The sequence below is a fragment of the Haliotis rufescens genome, unplaced genomic scaffold (assembly GCF_023055435.1).
Source record: "Haliotis rufescens isolate VD_foot unplaced genomic scaffold, xgHalRufe1.0.p SCAF_23, whole genome shotgun sequence".
Classification (NCBI taxonomy): domain Eukaryota; kingdom Metazoa; phylum Mollusca; class Gastropoda; order Lepetellida; family Haliotidae; genus Haliotis; species Haliotis rufescens.
Genome location: NW_025963924.1, coordinates 5454064 through 5472765, shown reverse-complemented (window position 1 = coordinate 5472765; position 18702 = coordinate 5454064). Strand labels below are relative to the sequence as shown.

The following is an 18702-nucleotide window of genomic DNA, read 5'->3' as shown; positions in this document are numbered from 1 at the left end:
GTATTAGATGTGAGTGACTTTGGTTAACGCTGCTTTGAACAGTATTTTAGTTACATAGAGGTGAGTCAGTTTGGTTTAACACTCCCTTGAAGAGTATTCCAGTTGTATCACGGCGGGTCAGCTTAATGTGGCACCGCGAAGTGATGCAGGTCTTGGACGTTTACCACTTCGGTGAAAGCCACGAGCACGGGTATGGTGCTGACAAACCTAGCAACACCATGATAGGTTTGTGGCGTGCCCAAGGGACGCAACTCTGCACCGAATTGGGTCATCTGGAGGTGAGTGGGTCACATTGTTGAAGCCCACGATGCAAGAGTAAATATTTTTGTTTTTATTTTTCTGGTTGGTTGGTTAAAGATAGACTTTATGAGTGTCAATTCTATTAGTGGCCTCAGACTACAAACTTAAATCTGCCGATGGATGTTTACAAACGTGCGTGCGTGTGTGTGTGTGTGTGTGCGTGCGTGCGTGCGTGCATGCGTGCGTGTGTGTATGTGTGTTTGAAGATTGTGAATTAATTAACAGTTTACCAATTAATTTGTTACGTTTGACAAACTGTCGACGAGAAATAGAAACGGTTTCTATTCTCATCATATTTAGCCAACATTTCAGAGTTTTCAACCTCAAGTTTGGCATGTGAATGGTTGTCAGACATATGTTGGTCTCTTACAACCAATCAAATACTGCGTAGACTTCACGTGATTGTTACTTACGTGTGCCACAAAATGGCGTCGGCATTTGAGAGACTTGTAGAGGAACTAAGCAGCAATTAACAACACAGATTTGTCGTGAGAAAATAAAGTTGGCAAGACCTTTTGAGTTCATCCATAAAAGATCTTTTTAATGATATCATTTAATCCTTCGTTTTTAAAAGAAATAGAACAAAATGGGAATGCTTAATTCCAGACTGGCGTTATAAGACTTAAATATTTGTGAGTGTAGCATTACATGACAAACAAAAAAGGGTGGTGAAAATAAAATAAATTGCACATTATTCAGGACAATTCAGCTTGTTCATATCACATGTTTCATTATCATCTAGACCGCCTCCGTGGTCTAGTGGTAGAGCGTGGGGTTCGATCCCCAACCGCGTCATACCAAAAGACGTTAAAAGAGTGTACTTGTTACCCTGTCTGACGCTCGGCATTAAGGGGCTAAAACAAGGACTGGTCGGCTCGGAGTCAGTATACTATGTCTGAGTGGGGTATTCATGCTAAACTGCGGCATGGTATCTCAGTGAGCTAGCACTATAAATCGGCATCAGTCCGGACTAAGTACAAGCAGCCACACAAACACACACACATACATGCACGTCGCTATATAAGTGCAATAATCTTGGACGCGACGTGAAACCCCATTTCACCTCACCTCACATTATCATCTAGCATTTGGGAGTCAATACATTTTACCAATCGAGTAACAATAACGGGTTTGTTGGCAGTCATCTGCCGACTGACCGTGTACATTCGTGACAAGCCGAATAGGGACTCGTGCCCCTCTCGTGTCCATTTATGCGACCGGGTTCCGTCTTAGCGCAAACGGGCATACCTAAAAGAACTGTCAATTCGTTGCGTAATGGTTCACACATATATCCACATATATCGTATACATTTCAGATTTTTAGATGCAAGACATATGTAAAATCAAAAATTATTCCTGAGGGATTCTTTGACGTCTGATTGGTTTGTCGTATTTTGGCACATAACATTCATCGATGGGGTACGAGTCTTCGTGGAGGTTACGGAAAGGGGCGAGTGGTGACGAATGGGTTGGTGCATGTCATCGTATCCGATTGCGAAGATCGATGCTCATGATGCCAATCACTGGATTGTCTGGTTTAGACCCGATTGTTTACAGACATAAGGCAGGAATATTGCTGAGTGCGGTGTTGAACAACCAACCAACCAACAAACAAACAAACTATCAAACCCACCCGTTTTTGCAAACGTACATGCCCGTGCGAAGTCGCATTTCCACTTCCACTGTCCTTCTGCTTCACCCAGTGTGTGGTGACACGTTTCAACCACGTGAATTTCGTGCAGCACGTGCACTACAGTTGCTCCGACTCACAGTGGTGAGAAGGACACGGCGAAGCAGCCTGAACCGGGCTATAAAACCTGGACCAACTGTAGCGCTGGCGGGGGCTTAACCCAAACAAGGAATTCACGAATTTGGTTTTCCGAATATACTCAAGAGACCCGGCGGTGATGATATCACTTAAGATGTAAACGGATGTAATGTGATATATATATTCATACAACGAAAACCACACGTTATACCAAACCTGTACTTAGCTATTAATGGCGTGGTACTGGTAGCAGTCAATTCCAGCTGCAGCTGTATTCTGATGCAGTAAATGCAGCATCAGCAGCTTTCGAGATAGTTGTTAATGCTACAACGGACAAACAATTCGAATATATATCCTCTTGAAGGAAGCTACCTTCAAATGGGCCAGTCATCTAAGGCGCCGCAATTCGCTGTGCAGAGTTGCGTCCCTTGGGCACGATACGAACTATTACTTTGAGGGGAATGTCCGAGTTACGAGGATATTCCCCTACTTAAAACTCATCCCTACTTTTACACTTTGACAAAATATTCTGTAGTTGAAAATATTTGAAAAATTCAAATGCTGCTTCAAGATAATGTACAGTTGACAAGCAACTCATCATTCCTGAAAAATAATGGAGCGTTCAAACAATAGAATGACGTCACAGATGTGTTCTAATTACAGTAATGACACAAATTACAAAGTGCGCTTTTCAAGAAATGTCCATTTTGCGAGCGATAAATATCATCACCGAGTTTTGATCACCTGGTTACAATCCGGTTAAGTCAGGTGACATCGAGCGCCTATTTTTAGCAGTGAACTTGGTCAAAAGCCTTTTAATACTACATCTGCACGTGCTTTTATTTCAGTTCGTACTTGTAATATACGTACGCTGCTCACGACGCTAAATATAGCCTAATATTGTCACCTGGCTGCCGAAAATTACACGGATAGTATTCACGTGATCAAAACTCGGGGGTGATATGTATCATAAGCAAAATGGATATTTCTTGAAAAGCTCACTTTTCAGTTTTTGTCATTACTGTTAGTAATATTCACTTGAAAATCGGAATCTTCACGCAGTTTAGGATTTTAGTGGTAGGTGGTTTATCAAGTTGTAGGAGTCATGTCTCTTCGCTGACACGACTGCACGTTGTTCACAGAGATGGTCAACGAAGATTGAAAGGCTGTTTTAGATCATGATGACATCGCCATGCGGATTTATGACAAACTAATGTCGATGACTTGGTGACTTTATATTTAATGTGTATTTGATAATTGTGATTTCAAAGTTGAATTAAAAAATACAAAAAGCATTTGTTGTGTTTTAACTTTTAAGTTCGTGATATTCCAGCAATATCACGGCGGGGCTTCACACTTTGTACCCAAGAAATACTAGTAAGTATAGTTATACGAAAATCTCATATAACTAAACTTACTGGTTATTCACTCGCATAATTCACTAGCAGGGGCCCCTTTTAAGTAAGTGTTTCACAAAATATACGTACATTGTGACGTAAGCAAACAACGTTAAAATATGAAAAATAAATTACCACCCCGCACTACGAATGGACATGTAAAAACATAAAAATAATGTTATCGATTCGTTTTTATTGTTAAAATTTTATTTGTCAGCATAGATTTCTTAAATGAATGTCGAAAATATGTTGGTGAAACATGTATGTATAATTATTACTAATAAAACATATGACAAAATAAATTTCAAATTTTTGTTTCAAATATAATCTAACAAACGGTCCCAAAATGCAGGAAATAGCGTTTAAGAGCATCTAATTTAAAAGAAAGAAATCTGGGGTTGGGTTGGGTGGCATGCATTGTACTTTGGTTTTGCTTACCCATAAAAACAGAATAGTTGCCACCCTGATATTCCGTATGGGCGGAATGGCTTGTTTTCACTGCATATATTAGTACACGTGCAGCTATCTTCGTTAAGTAATCATCGCGGTATTTCGTGGTTCTATTCAAGTGGCGAGGACTATAGCATTAGATAAGGGCGGGCGTCAGATGACAAACACGAGAGACTCTCCTGTATTAGTTCATTAATACTATCAAGAAATGTTCGCTTCTACCCATCGTAGTATGGTACAATCACCGGTTTTATCATCCAAGGCTGACACGCGTTTGTTCCCACAGAAATCCAGAAAAAGATAAGCCTTTGGACCAGGCTTACAGTAGAAATACTGGGACAATGTTGGATTATTTCAGGCAGCTGTCTGCCGTGTTTACAATAGCTCTATTGTTCCCTCTTACTTTTTCACAGGTAAATATAGAGTACATATTTGCTTATTGGCATTTTCTCCAGTTTTATGTATGTTAGTATTTTATTCTTTTCAGTAAGAAAAAATAACATTGGAGAATTGGAGATATAATGATATTGTATCTACTATTATATTGCCCAATGTCAACCTACTAGTTATTTTGACCTTTGCAATCTTGCCACAAAACGTCAGAGACGTATAAATCAAATGATTAATTTAAATCGATTGTAATTCATTTTTTCTTTTTTTTTTAGTGTCGTGTAACAATTTCGCGTCTGTAGTCATGTCCTAGATTATGATAACCATAAAAATAACGAAAAATATATGCCGCCCTTGCGATGTTTCAAAGCACTCATGTTACACTGCAACATGGTATTATCAGTGAGCTTGCAATGGCAGTGAGATCCGGGGTAGAATAGGTCTTCAGCAACCCATGCTTGCCGTAAAAGGCGACTATGCTTGTCGTAAGAGGTGACTAACGGGATCAGGTGGTCAGGATCGCTGACTTGGTTGATGCATGTCATTGTATGCCAATTGCGTGGATAGTCTGGCTCAGACTCGATTATTTACAGATCGCCGTCATATAGCTGGAATAGTGCGGCGTTAAACAACAAACAAACTAATACAAGCAAACACACCTACATAGACGTCGCCATATCAATCCCACACTCTTGAACACGACGTTAAACCTCATTTCAACTCACCTTTGAACATTATCTCATGTTTTAATAATGGAAAGGCAAACTGCAGTTTTTGTGGTGGATGACAGTAAGATAACTTTATCCAAAAGCACGAGGAAATGAAAGTATTATCCCAAGGAAATGTTGAGTCGCATGTTCCTTCCATGTTGACAGACCCCCGGGGATGTTCGCCTGGTGGGCGGTGCCTGGCCGGGGGAGGGGAGGCTGGAGGTGTTCAGAGGAAGGTGGGTGATAAATACTATGTGTTGGTAAAACCTCTGATATTTAACATCTGAAGTTAAACCTTTCAAGATGGTTGACTACGTGATCATGTGAAGATTCCGGGTTACAGAAGAGCCTTAAGACCCCACAATTCCTTCAGAATGTTCCCGGGTAGACACCAATCGCAAACCTACCCTTCCTTCAGAAAGTCCCCAGGAAGAAACCAACCTCATCTCTCTCCTTTCTCCAATGCCAACACTACCCTTCCTTCACAATGTTCCCAGGCAGACACCAATGCCAACACTACCCTTCCTTCACAATGTTCCCAGACAGACGTCAATGCCAACACTACCCTTCCTTCACAATGTTCCCAGACAGACGTCAATGCCAACACTACCCTTCCTTCACAATGTTCCCAGGCAGACACCAATGCCAATACTACCCTTCCTTCAGAATGTTCCCAGGCAGACACCAATGCCAACACTACCCTTCCTTCAGAATGTTCCCAGACAGACGTCAATGCCAACACTACCCTTCCTTCACAATGTTCCCAGACAGACACCAATGCCAATACTACCCTTCCTTCACAATGTTCCCAGGCAGACACCAATGCCAATACTACCCTTCCTTCACAATGTTCCCAGGCAGACACCAATGCCAACACTACCCTTCCTTCAGAATGTTCCCAGACAGACGTCAATGCCAACACTACCCTTCCTTCACAATGTTCCCAGACAGACGTCAATGCCAACACTACCCTTCCTTCACAATGTTCCCAGGCAGACACCAATGCCAACACTACCCTTCCTTCACAATGTTCCCAGACAGACGTCAATGCCAACACTACCCTTCCTTCACAATGTTCCCAGACAGACGTCAATGCCAATACTACCCTTCCTTCAGAATGTTCCCAGACAGACGTCAATGCCAACACTACCCTTCCTTCACAATGTTCCCAGGCAGACACCAATGCCAATACTACCCTTCCTTCACAATGTTCCCAGACAGACGTCAATGCCAACACTACCCTTCCTTCAGAATGTTCCCAGACAGACGTCAATGCCAACACTACCCTTCCTTCACAATGTTCCCAGACAGACGTCAATGCCAATACTACCCTTCCTTCACAATGTTCCCAGACAGACGTCAATGCCAACACTACCCTTCCTTCACAATGTTCCCAGACAGACGTCAATGCCAACACTACCCTTCCTTCACAATGTTCCCAGACAGACGTCAATGCCAACACTACCCTTCCTTCACAATGTTCCCAGGCAGACACCAATGCCAATACTACCCTTCCTTCACAATGTTCCCAGACAGACGTCAATGCCAACACTACCCTTCCTTCAGAATGTTCCCAGACAGACGTCAATGCCAACACTACCCTTCCTTCACAATGTTCCCAGGCAGACACCAATGCCAATACTACCCTTCCTTCACAATGTTCCCAGGCAGACACCAATGCCAATACTACCCTTCCTTCAGAATGTTCCCAGACAGACGTCAATGCCAACACTACCCTTCCTTCACAATGTTCCCAGACAGACGTCAATGCCAACACTACCCTTCCTTCACAATGTTCCCAGACAGACGTCAATGCCAACACTACCCTTCCTTCACAATGTTCCCAGGCAGACACCAATGCCAATACTACCCTTCCTTCACAATGTTCCCAGACAGACGTCAATGCCAACACTACCCTTCCTTCAGAATGTTCCCAGACAGACGTCAATGCCAACACTACCCTTCCTTCAGAAAGTCCCCAGGAAGAAACCAACCTCATCTCTCTCCTTTCTCCAATGCCAATACTACCCTTCCTTCACAATGTTCCCAGGCAGACACCAATGCCAATACTACCCTTCCTTCACAATGTTCCCAGACAGACGTCAATGCCAACACTACCCTTCCTTCACAATGTTCCCAGACAGACGTCAATGCCAACACTACCCTTCCTTCACAATGTTCCCAGGCAGACACCAATGCCAACACTACCCTTCCTTCACAATGTTCCCAGGCAGACGTCAATGCCAACACTACCCTTCCTTCACAATGTTCCCAGGCAGACACCAATGCCAATACTACCCTTCCTTCACAATGTTCCCAGGCAGACACCAATGCCAATACTACCCTTCCTTCACAATGTTCCCAGACAGACGTCAATGCCAACACTGCCCTTCCTTCACAATGTTCCCAGGCAGACACCAATGCCAATAATACCCTTCCTTCACAATGTTCCCAGACAGACGTCAATGCCAATACTACCCTTCCTTCAGAATGTTCCCAGACAGACGTCAATGCCAACACAACCCTTCCTTCACAATGTTCCCAGGCAGACACCAATGCCAACACTACCCTTCCTTCTGAATGTTCCAACACAGACACTAATCTCAACAGACCCTTGAAGATCCGTTACTTGTTGTAAGAGGCGACTAAGGGGATCGGGTGGTCAGGCTCGTTGACATGGTTGATGCAAGTCATCGTATACCTATCGCTTGGGTCGATGCTCATGATGTTAATAACTGGATTGTCTGTTCCATTACTCGATTATTTTTTCTGACCTCCGTCATTTAGCTTGAATATTGGAGTGTGGAGAGTGTGGCGTTAAACAACAAACAAACAAAAAAAAACAAAAAATCCCAACTCTATACTTCCTTCAGAATGTTACCAGGCAGACACCTATCGTGACACTACCCTTCTCTGGAAACATTCAAGTATTAACACTAGCTGTTCTAGGTCGAAACGTATGCCGCAAGCATCATGCCGCTCCATTTACCGAAGGGAGGTGTTTTAAAAGATATTTGATGTTAATTTAAGTATACAATCATCACACCTTTCCGTGGTTAGAAGATTTTGTTGAATTCCATCTCTTTGCTTCACAGATGGGGGGGAGTGTGTGATGATGGCTTCTCCACCAGCGCCGCTGTTGTTGTATGTCGGCAGCTCGGCTTTACACCTCTCCGTCCGACGTTTTCCTCAGTCACGGGGCCAAACGCTCAGTTCTTACTGGACGACTTGACATGTACTGGACAGGAAGCTGCGCTACCAGACTGCGGACACAGCTCGTGGGGCACTCACAACTGCGGGGCGACAGAACACGTGCATATTGGTTGTTCTAGTGCATGTTCCGTCCATTCATGCAGGAACGGGGGGACATGTACCGACATACCACACAGCGCCACAGTCAACTGTTCCTGCCCTTCTGGGTTTACGGGACTTCACTGCGAACAAGGTGCGTTTTGTAGTGCCATGATTACCCAGTACATTATAGTCCCATTCTATTGTTAGTTGAAGGCTTATCAGGAGGGGATGTGGTGTGATATACCCGCTCTGTGGCCGTACATCGAGGCGACAGGGAAAAGCCCACCACGACAGTCGTGGTTCTCTCTGATCCAGTTCTTTGTAGATAATTGTAGGGTTTCTTCACTAAAGTACAGAAGGATACGGTTTCTACAAATCACATTTTTTAATATGGAAAGAGATACTTTTTTTTTTCCAGGTTTATATTCCTTGGTACAGAATCTACCATGAATCATAACGTCTTTAATTAATGATCACACCCTTACCCTTACCTTACCCGTGAAGATCAAGGGTAGAATAGGTCTTCAGCAACCCATGCTTGCTGTAAAAGGCGACTATGCTTGTCGTAAGACGCGACTAACGGGATCGCGTGGTCAGGGTCGCGGACTTGGTTGATGCATGTATCCCAATTACGTAGATCGATCCTCATTATTTCAATCACTGGACTATTCACAGACCACCGACATATAGTGAGGCGACCACAAACCTTTATGTTATCTCAGTATAGTGAGTGGGTGAGCCGGGTTTAACGCCACTTTTAACAGTACTCCAGTTATATCACGGCGTGTGAGGTTAATGTGGGAGGAAAGCCCGAAGTGATTCAGGTCGTAGACGTTTACCCCATCAGTGAAACCCACGAGCAGGGGTTTGGTGCTGACAAACCCAGACACATAATCAGGGCGAACCGGGATTCGAACCCACAATCATAGGAGTCTTGCGTGCCTACTCAGTATAGAGTATGGGAATAGAGAGAATGGTACGCTCATGCATTATATGAGTATATATACACATAATTATGTTAATGAAGTTAAATATATATTGTTCTATTAAAAAAACAAATTAGTTGAATATTTTGTCACTTCACCATCACAATATTACAATTCATTAATTTATTAATAATGATAACGCGGAAAATAAACCAGATCATATTAAAACAAAAGTTCAAAACAACAGACACGTCCACGGCCATCACACTTGTATTTTGAATATTCAGAATTTTAAAGTCGCATGTACATTCTGAACGAACAAATCGCTATATGGCTAAAATAATGCCGATGCGATGTAAAATTTAACTCACTCACTCACTGAACGAACCACCATGCAGCTCAGGGCGTCAACATCACGTGTTCATCTCACAACATGTTCGTGGAGTTTACCAAGAAAGAATTCCCAGGACTACATGCTGACAGCCTGACGTTACGAGACCCCACGTGTACAGCCACAGACACGCCCACTACCATCACTCTTACTGCACCACTTGGAGGATGTGGTACACAGATGGAGGTGAGTGACAGCCACAGACACGCCCACTACCATCACTCTTACTGCACCACTGGGAGGGTGTGGTACAAAGATGGAGGTGAGTGACAGCCACAGACACGCCCACTACCATCAAGCTTACTGCACCACTGGGAGGGTGTGGTACACAGATGGAGGTGAGTGACAGCCACAGACACGCCCACTACCATCACTCTCACTTCACCACTGGGAGGGTGTGGTACACAGATGGAGGTGAGTGACAGCCACAGACACGCCCACTACCATCACTCTTACTGCACCACTGGGAGGGTGTGGTACACAGATGGAGGTGAGTGACAGCTACAGACACGCCCACTACCATCACTCTCACTGCATCACTGGGAGGGTGTGGCACACAGATGGAGGTGAGTGACAGCCACAGACACGCCCACTATCATCAGTCTCACTGCACCACTGGGAGGGTGTGGCACACAGATAAAGGTGAGTGACAGCCACAGACACGCCCACTACCATCACTCTTACTGCACCACTTGGAGGGTGTGGCACACAGATGGAGGTGAGTGACAGCCACAGACACGCCCACTACCATCACTCTTACTGCACCACTTGGAGGGTGTGGCACACAGATGGAGGTGAGTGACAGCCACAGACACGCCCACTACCATCACTCTTACTGCACCACTGGGAGGGTGTGGTACACAGATGGAGGTGAGTGACAGCTACAGACACGCCCACTACCATCACTCTCACTGCATCACTGGGAGGGTGTGGCACACAGATGGAGGTGAGTGACAGCCACAGACACGCCCACTATCATCAGTCTCACTGCACCACTGGGAGGGTGTGGCACACAGATAAAGGTGAGTGACAGCCACAGACACGCCCACTACCATCACTCTTACTGCACCACTTGGAGGGTGTGGCACACAGATGGAGGTGAGTGACAGCCACAGACACGCCCACTACCATCACTCTCACTGCACCACTTGGAGGGTGTGGCACACAGATGGAGGTGAGTGACAGCCACAGACACGCCCACTACCATCACTCTCACTGCACCACTGGGAGGGTGTGGCACACAGATGGAGGTGAGTGACAGCCACAGACACGCCCACTACCATCACTCTCACTGCACCACTTGGAGGGTGTGGCACACAGATGGAGGTGAGTGACAGCCACAGACACGCCCACTACCATCACTCTCACTGCACCACTGGGAGGGTGTGGCACACAGATGGAGGTGAGTGACAGCCACAGACACGCCCACTACCATCACTCTCACTGCACCACTGGGAGGGTGTGGCACACAGATGGAGGTGAGTGACAGCCACAGACACGCCCACTACCATCACTCTCACTGCACCACTGGGAGGGTGTGGCACACAGATGGAGGTGAGTGACAGCCACAGACACGCCCGCTACCATTACTCTCACTTCATTACCAGAAGGGTGTGACACACAGAGGGGGGTGAGTGACAGCCACAGACACGCCCTATACCATCACGCTAACTTCACCACGGGGAGGGTGTGGTACACAGATGGAGGTGAGTGACAGCCACAGACACGCCCACTACATCACTCTCACTGCATCACCGGAAGGGTGTAGCAAACAGAAGGAGGTGAGTGACAGCCACAGACACTCCCGCTACCATTACTCTCACGTCATTATCAGAAGGGTGTGACACACAGAGGGAGGTGAGTGACAGCCACAGAAACGCCCGCTACCATCACTCTCACGTCATTATCAGAAGGGTGTGACACACAGATGGAGGTGAGTGACAGCCACAGACACTCCCGCTACCATCACTCTCACGTCATTATCAGAAGGGTGTGACACACAGATGGAGGTGAGTGACAGCCACAGAAACGCCCGCTACCCTCACTCTCACGTCATTTATCAGAAGGGTGTGGCACACAGATGGACGTGAGTGAAAGCCACAGACACGCCCACTATCATCACTCTCACTGCACCACTGGGAGGGTGTGGCACACAGATGGACGTGAGTGACAGCCACAGACACGCCCACTATCATCACTCTCACTGCACCACTGGGAGGGTGTGGCACACAGATGGAGGTGAGTGACAGCCACAGACACGCCCACTACCATCACTCTCACTGCACCACTGGGAGGGTGTGGCACACAGATGGAGGTGAGTGACAGCCACAGACACGCCCGCTACCATTACTCTCACTTCATTACCAGAAGGGTGTGACACACAGAGGGGGGTGAGTGACAGCCACAGACACGCCCTATACCATCACGCTAACTTCACCACGGGGAGGGTGTGGTACACAGATGGAGGTGAGTGACAGCCACAGACACGCCCACTACATCACTCTCACTGCATCACCGGAAGGGTGTAGCAAACAGAAGGAGGTGAGTGACAGCCACAGACACTCCCGCTACCATTACTCTCACGTCATTATCAGAAGGGTGTGACACACAGAGGGAGGTGAGTGACAGCCACAGAAACGCCCGCTACCATCACTCTCACGTCATTATCAGAAGGGTGTGACACACAGATGGAGGTGAGTGACAGCCACAGACACTCCCGCTACCATCACTCTCACGTCATTATCAGAAGGGTGTGACACACAGATGGAGGTGAGTGACAGCCACAGAAACGCCCGCTACCCTCACTCTCACGTCATTTATCAGAAGGGTGTGACACACAGAGGGGGGTGAGTGACAGCCACAGACACGCCCTATACCATCACGCTAACTTCACCACGGGGAGGGTGTGGCGCAGATGGAGTTGAGTGACAGCCACAGACACGCCCACTACATCACTCTCACTGCATCACCGGAAGGGTGTAGCAAACAGAAGGAGGTGAGTGACAGCCACAGACACGCCTACAACCATCACTCTCACTGCACCATGGAAGTAAGTGGCGTGCATTATTACATCAACTCGCGTTATTTCAGACGGATTGATAGTGTATATATATTGCGTGTCTTTTACTTCTGAATTTTTCGTAATTCTCTAATTATGGCGATATCGTACTAGCACTCGCATCATTTGAGTTTCCTTTTTTATAAATTTGATGTAGCTTTTCCTAATATAGGCGATTTATCTAGATACTGCCACATATCTAAAATCACACTATCATCTGTGAAGGCGGTCGGTGATGACTTCGTCTATGTCAACGTGGTATCCGCCCAGGACGTTACCGTGTCGGGTCACATCTCGCACGTGAGAGATATCAACGTGACAGTGCGTTGTTTCTACAGCAGGAACGTCGTTGCACGCAACTACTACCTCGTTAAAACCGGGGAGCTCCACGTCCTCTCAAGCAGCCAGGGCAAGTATGAGATCAGGTAGGGGTCACGAGTGGCCAAGCTGAGTTGCGAGCGCCCCATGGACACGCCAGAAACCAATGATCGTGGTTTCGAATCCCTGTTCGCCCCGATTATGTTTCTAGGTTTGTCAGCACCATACCCGTGCTCATGAGTTTCAGCAAAGTGGTAAACGTCCGAAACATGCATTACCGGGCTTTTCTCCTACATTAAGCTCTCACGTATAAATATACAAAACTCCTGAACGCGACGTTAAAGATTTAAACCCCACTTTGCCTCACCTCGCTCGGCAGCATTGTCCAACGGACAGTCAGCCCATATTACCGTAGTAAACAAGAGACAAGATAATATTGCGCTGAGGCCATGAAGCAGATGGGTTTTTTTCTAAAAAATAGCGTATTTATGGAATCACCAGTTCAACTGCCATTATTTCTCAGCGGACAGGAAACATGTTTGAAAACATGGCGGCATAAGTCAGGGATTCGTTAACATTCGTGACCAACTCGTGTCAGCCGATTGGCTTCTTGCAGGTTACGAAATCATTCGTCACCACTCGCCCCTTTCCGTAACCTGCTATTCGGCTTGTCCCGGAATAACACGAGTTGGTCACGAATGGTTACGAAATAAGGCAAGCGATGACGATAGGAAGGAAAGATAACTCTTCCGACAATTCCTGAAATTCTTGACATTCAAAGAACTATAATAAATATGATTTTATTCCTGACGAAATTTAAATGGTGATGAAACAAGACCAGGTTATTGACGCGTGGCAATAGGAGCAAACGGCCAAAGGACACAACGGCAATACTCCTATTGTGGTAGCGCTACCTGTATATAGTCACATACATAACAAAACACAAGAACTCCTCTTTATTCATCCTCACCTGTATAATTTTCATTTCGTTTTTACCAGAGGGTTTTTTCTTGATTGTTTATTCTGTATCCACTAAATGATCTTAGCCCTACGTCTATATCGTATCTCATTATACAATAAAGAGTTAAGATAGCTCTCACCTCAGGAAAACTGATCTTGAAACATACACGATATGTCCTGTTTCAGCATGGATCTGGTCCATAACGGAGTCGTGTACCAACCCTCTAGTCCCTTACCCCTTAGCGTCAAGCCGGGAGAAAGCCTGTCAATCAAACTATCCCTCCAATCCAACGACTCGAACCTGCAGGTGTTTGCCAGGAACTGTAAGGCCACGCCCACACCTTCGCCAGATAGTTCTGTGCAATATCTGATTCTTGAAAATGGGCAAGTATGGTCCTTTTTCAGTCATCAAATCGGATTCTGTAAAATATTACAGTTGAGATATTTGAAATATTATATTAGATTATTTCGTTAGCTTGGTTCAGTTTGTTTGTTTGTTTGTTTGTTATTTAACGCCGCACTCAGCAATGTTCCAGCTACATGACGGCGGTTTGTAAATAATTGAGCCGGGACCAGACAATCCAGTGATTGACATCATGAGCATCGATCCACGCAATTGGGATACGATGACATGCATCAACCAAGTCGGCGAGCCTGACCACCCGATCCCGTTTGTCGCCTCTTAGGACAAGCATAGTCGCCTTTTACGACAAGTATGGGTTGCTGAAGACCTATTCTAACCCGGATCTTCACGGGTAACTTGTCCAATCGAAATCAGCCCTATTCGAATCTACAACGTATTCAATCTATGGAAATGTAGGCGATGTACAATTAAGTATGCATGTTTGTGATACAGGTGTGCGCATGATTCAACCTTGACCTTCACAGACGTCAGTCACATGACGGAGGAGACCTTGACCTTAGAGACGTTCAAGTTCGTGAACAGTTCCAGCATGGTGTACTTCCACTGCGAGGTATTGGTGTGTAACGCGTCTGACCCCGAGTCCAGATGTCACCACGGTTGTCTGGCCCCGGGGAGGGGGAGGAGGGACGCTGGAGGGAGGAGAGAAAGCGACTTGGAGAAAGAGGTTCACTTGACTTCACAACATCTCTCAGCGGGTCCGATCCGAATTATCACCAGGAGGACAAAACGTTCACCTAAATTTGGTATGCCCATAAACGATTCTTATTTATTACCAAAAAAATAAATATTTACAGTTGAGCCCTTTTATCCGGACATTTACATGAACTAAGAGGTCGGATTAATAAATATCCGGATAAACGAGGTATGGGCACGTATTTTGACTCTGATCATATATGATATATGGAAGAGGGGATCCCAGATTAACGGGCTCCGGAAAAACGAGGTTATATTGTATAGCGAGTGAATGGTGTATCCTATACACTGGTATTTCGCGCTGGTTCGTGTCTGGTGCAAGCAAAGTACGTAGTTGTAGTAGTAGTAGCAGTAGTAGTAGTTGTAGTAGTAGTAGTTGTTGTAGTAGTAGTAATAGTTGTAAAGAAGTTGTAGTAGTAGTTGTTGTAGTAGTAGTAGTAAAAGTAGAAGTAGTAGTAATAGTAGTAGTAGTAGTAGTAATAGTAGTTGAAGTAGTAATAGTAGTAGTAGTAGTAGTAGTAGTAAAAGTAGTTTTCGTAGTAGTAGTAAAGATAGTAGTAGTAGTAGTAGTAAAAGTAGTAATGGTAATTGTAGTAGTAGTAGTAGTTGTTGTAGTAGCAGCAGCAGCAGCAGCAGCAGTAGTAGTAGTAGTAGTAGTAGTAGTAGCAGCAGCAACAGTAATAGCAGTAGCAGCAGTTTAGTTGTAGTAGTAGTAGCTGTAGATGTAGTAGCAGTAGTAGTAGTGTAGGGGTTCAATCTTGATTTTGACACTTCAATGAAAGGTCGTCAAATTACGAGTCATTACTATTTTTTATTTTCATTATCCATAGTAACACGTGAGCTCTCTTCCTTTGCTATAGTGAGGTATTTGTGATCAGATTGGGAATGTGTCGTCTACATCCTGATGAACGCCGAAGGACTATTGGCATGTTTCAAACTGGAGAGGTCGCCAGCATGTTCAGCGTGTCTCAGTCAGTGATTTGCAGACTTTGGAACAAGTTTCTGCAGACACAAGATGTCAATGATTGGCCCCGCATAAGCCCAAACAGCCAATCAAATCGCTGTTCACTTGCGCCAGGCAGTTCAAGTTACTGACCAGACGATAAGCTAATCTGCGTGTTTCATACATCCTGACCAGACGCCAATGGTGTTCAGAGAGAAGAAACTTGGGGAATAGTCAAAAAGCTCGTGTAAGGTTTTCAGATGAGTCCAGATTCTAGTCGTTTTTGAGGCGTCCCAGCGAACGTCATACGAACGTCAAAGTAAGGCAACATGAAAGATGTGAGGGTGTGTCTGTAATGAGTGAGTGAATGAGTAGGGTGTAACGCCGCTTTTAACAGTATTCCAGTTATATCGCGGCGTGTCAGCTTAATGTGGGAGAAAAGCCCGAAGTGATGCAGGTCTCAGACGTTTACCACTTCGGTGAAACCCACGAGCACGGGTATGGTGCTGACAAACCTAGAAACATAATCAGAGCGAACCGGGATTCGAACCCACAATCATAGGTTTCTGGCGTGTCTAAGGTACGCAACTCTGCACAGCGAATCGCAGCGCCTTAGACGACTGGGCCACCCGTGCCCCCGTGTCTGTAATGATATGGAGCGGGATCAGTATAATGACCAGAACACCGGTCTGTATTGTCCATAGGAGGGGCATTGGACAGGATGAGTCCTGACCATTCCCAAATAAAGCACGCTTGGGACATGACCCGGCGACGTGCATGTCAACGCCAAAGTCATCTCAAACGTTCATTTTTTCAAGCCTGTCACCCCTGTTGTCTTTCTTTGTTGTTTACGGGGGCACGGGTGGCCCAGTCGTCTGAGGCGCCGCGATTCGTTTTGCAGAGTTGCGTCCCTTGGGCACGCCAGAAACCTATGACTGTGGGTTCGAATCCCGGTTCGCCCCGCTAATGTTTCTAGGTTTGTCAGCACCATGCCCGTGCTCGTGGGTTTCTTCGAAATGGTAAACGTCGGAGACCTGCATCACCTCGGGCTTTCCTCCCACATAAAGCCGACACTCCGCCATATAACTGGAATACTGTTAAAAGCGGCGTTAAAACCCAACTCACTGACTCTCACTGTAGCCTGTTCCATAATGCCCACATGTTTCATGCATGATATCATCCACAGCTGACCGTAAGAATGGCAACACTTATTATATGGAGGAGCCAGCTATGATAGTGGGCGTGGTACTGATGTGTGCGTCACTGGTGATGGTGATGGCGACGCTGTATCTGCTGTTCCGGGGCGAGGCTGGAGACGAGAGCGATGACCAATCGGAGACTCGGTGCGATAAACAATAAAACGCCGTCAACAATGCTGTGTTGTCTTCTTTTCAAAAGCAGGTCGTCAGTGTTCTTGTACTGAAGTGATGTGGACATCACTCGTCGTGTTGTTTCATTTTCAACCTCCCGCGTCTAGTACTTAATTTTTGGACCGCCTCTGTGGCCTAGTGGTAGAGCGTCTGCCCGGCGAGCAGAAGGTCGAGGGTTAGATCCCCGACCGCGTCATACCAAAAGACGTTAAAATATGGTACTTGTTGTTACCGTGCCTGGCGCTCGGCATTAAGGGGATTAAACAAGGACTGGTCGGCTCGGAGTCAGTATACTGTGTCTGAGTGGGATATTCATGTTAAACTGCGGCATGGTATATCAGTGGGCTAGCACTATAAATCGGCATCAGTCCGGACAAGTACAAACAACCATACACACGTGCACGTCGCTACATAAGTGCGGCGTTAAACCCCATTTCTCCTCACCCAAGGTACTTTATTTTTGTTTTTCAAATAAGGGCAGGTAACTCTCATCTGCTTGCCCAAAACCGAAAGCACGAACTGCTCCGAACACAACGCCTCGAGGGTGCCAACATCTGTGCCAGTCCTGTTAAGTGGTATTCCGGATGCCGCAGTTAAGTACGCTGGATGCCATGAAATGTTTATCTCGTATTTCAATATGAAAATTCCAGTCTTCAAGTCTTACTTATAGCCAGCTATGTATCACGGTCGGAGAGCCTAGTGGTTAAAGCGTTCGCTCGTCACGACGAAGACCCGAGTTCGATTCCCCACATTGATACAATGTGTGAAACCCATTTCTGGTGTCCCCCGCCGTGGTTTTGTAAGCAAAAATATAGCTGTTGGGGAACATGGGTGGACCCTACAGCGGCGTTAAACAACATTCACTCACTGACTAAACTGACGCGCACAGCGAGGTGACGAGCCGTCAGCTTCAGGGAGAGGTGTGAGTGAATTAACGTGGTTGTACCGTAAAACTCACAAAATGTTTTTAGGTATTTGTTTCTTCAAAAAGGGAAAAGAAAGACATAAAACGAATCACTAAGTTGAGATGATGAGTAATTTAAACACCGGGGCCGCCGCAGGATTAGAAACTAACAGTTTTCGTCCACTAGTCCTTATAATGATAACATATAGCAAAACCCTTAAAAATGGCAAATTTCTTCTAGTCCTTATGATACCTTTACCATTGGGCAGTTTGGCAAGGACTATAGGACTAGTGCCAATTTCTAACGCTGCGGGGTAAGAAGTCGATACAATCTAATATGAAATTGAGAGAGAAGGCGTCGCTAATGGAAGCGCTCTTAAAATCTTTTAAAGTAAGCTACAAGCGC

At 45.7% G+C, this 18702-nt stretch overlaps 1 protein-coding gene across 1 annotated transcript; it reads left to right on the top strand.

Annotated features, from left to right (window-relative positions):
- Positions 1–4164: 4164 nt before the first annotated feature.
- LOC124146518 (deleted in malignant brain tumors 1 protein-like) lies at positions 4165–17396 on the top strand. Its single transcript, XM_046516832.2, has 8 exons — positions 4165–4328; positions 5181–5251; positions 8111–8460; positions 9634–9812; positions 12910–13109; positions 14149–14346; positions 14819–15129; positions 17209–17396. Exons 1-8 carry the CDS (start codon positions 4257–4259, stop codon positions 17379–17381), a joined length of 1554 nt encoding a protein of 517 aa, XP_046372788.2. The 5' UTR covers positions 4165–4256; the 3' UTR covers positions 17382–17396.
- The last annotated feature ends 1306 nt before the right edge of the window (positions 17397–18702 follow it).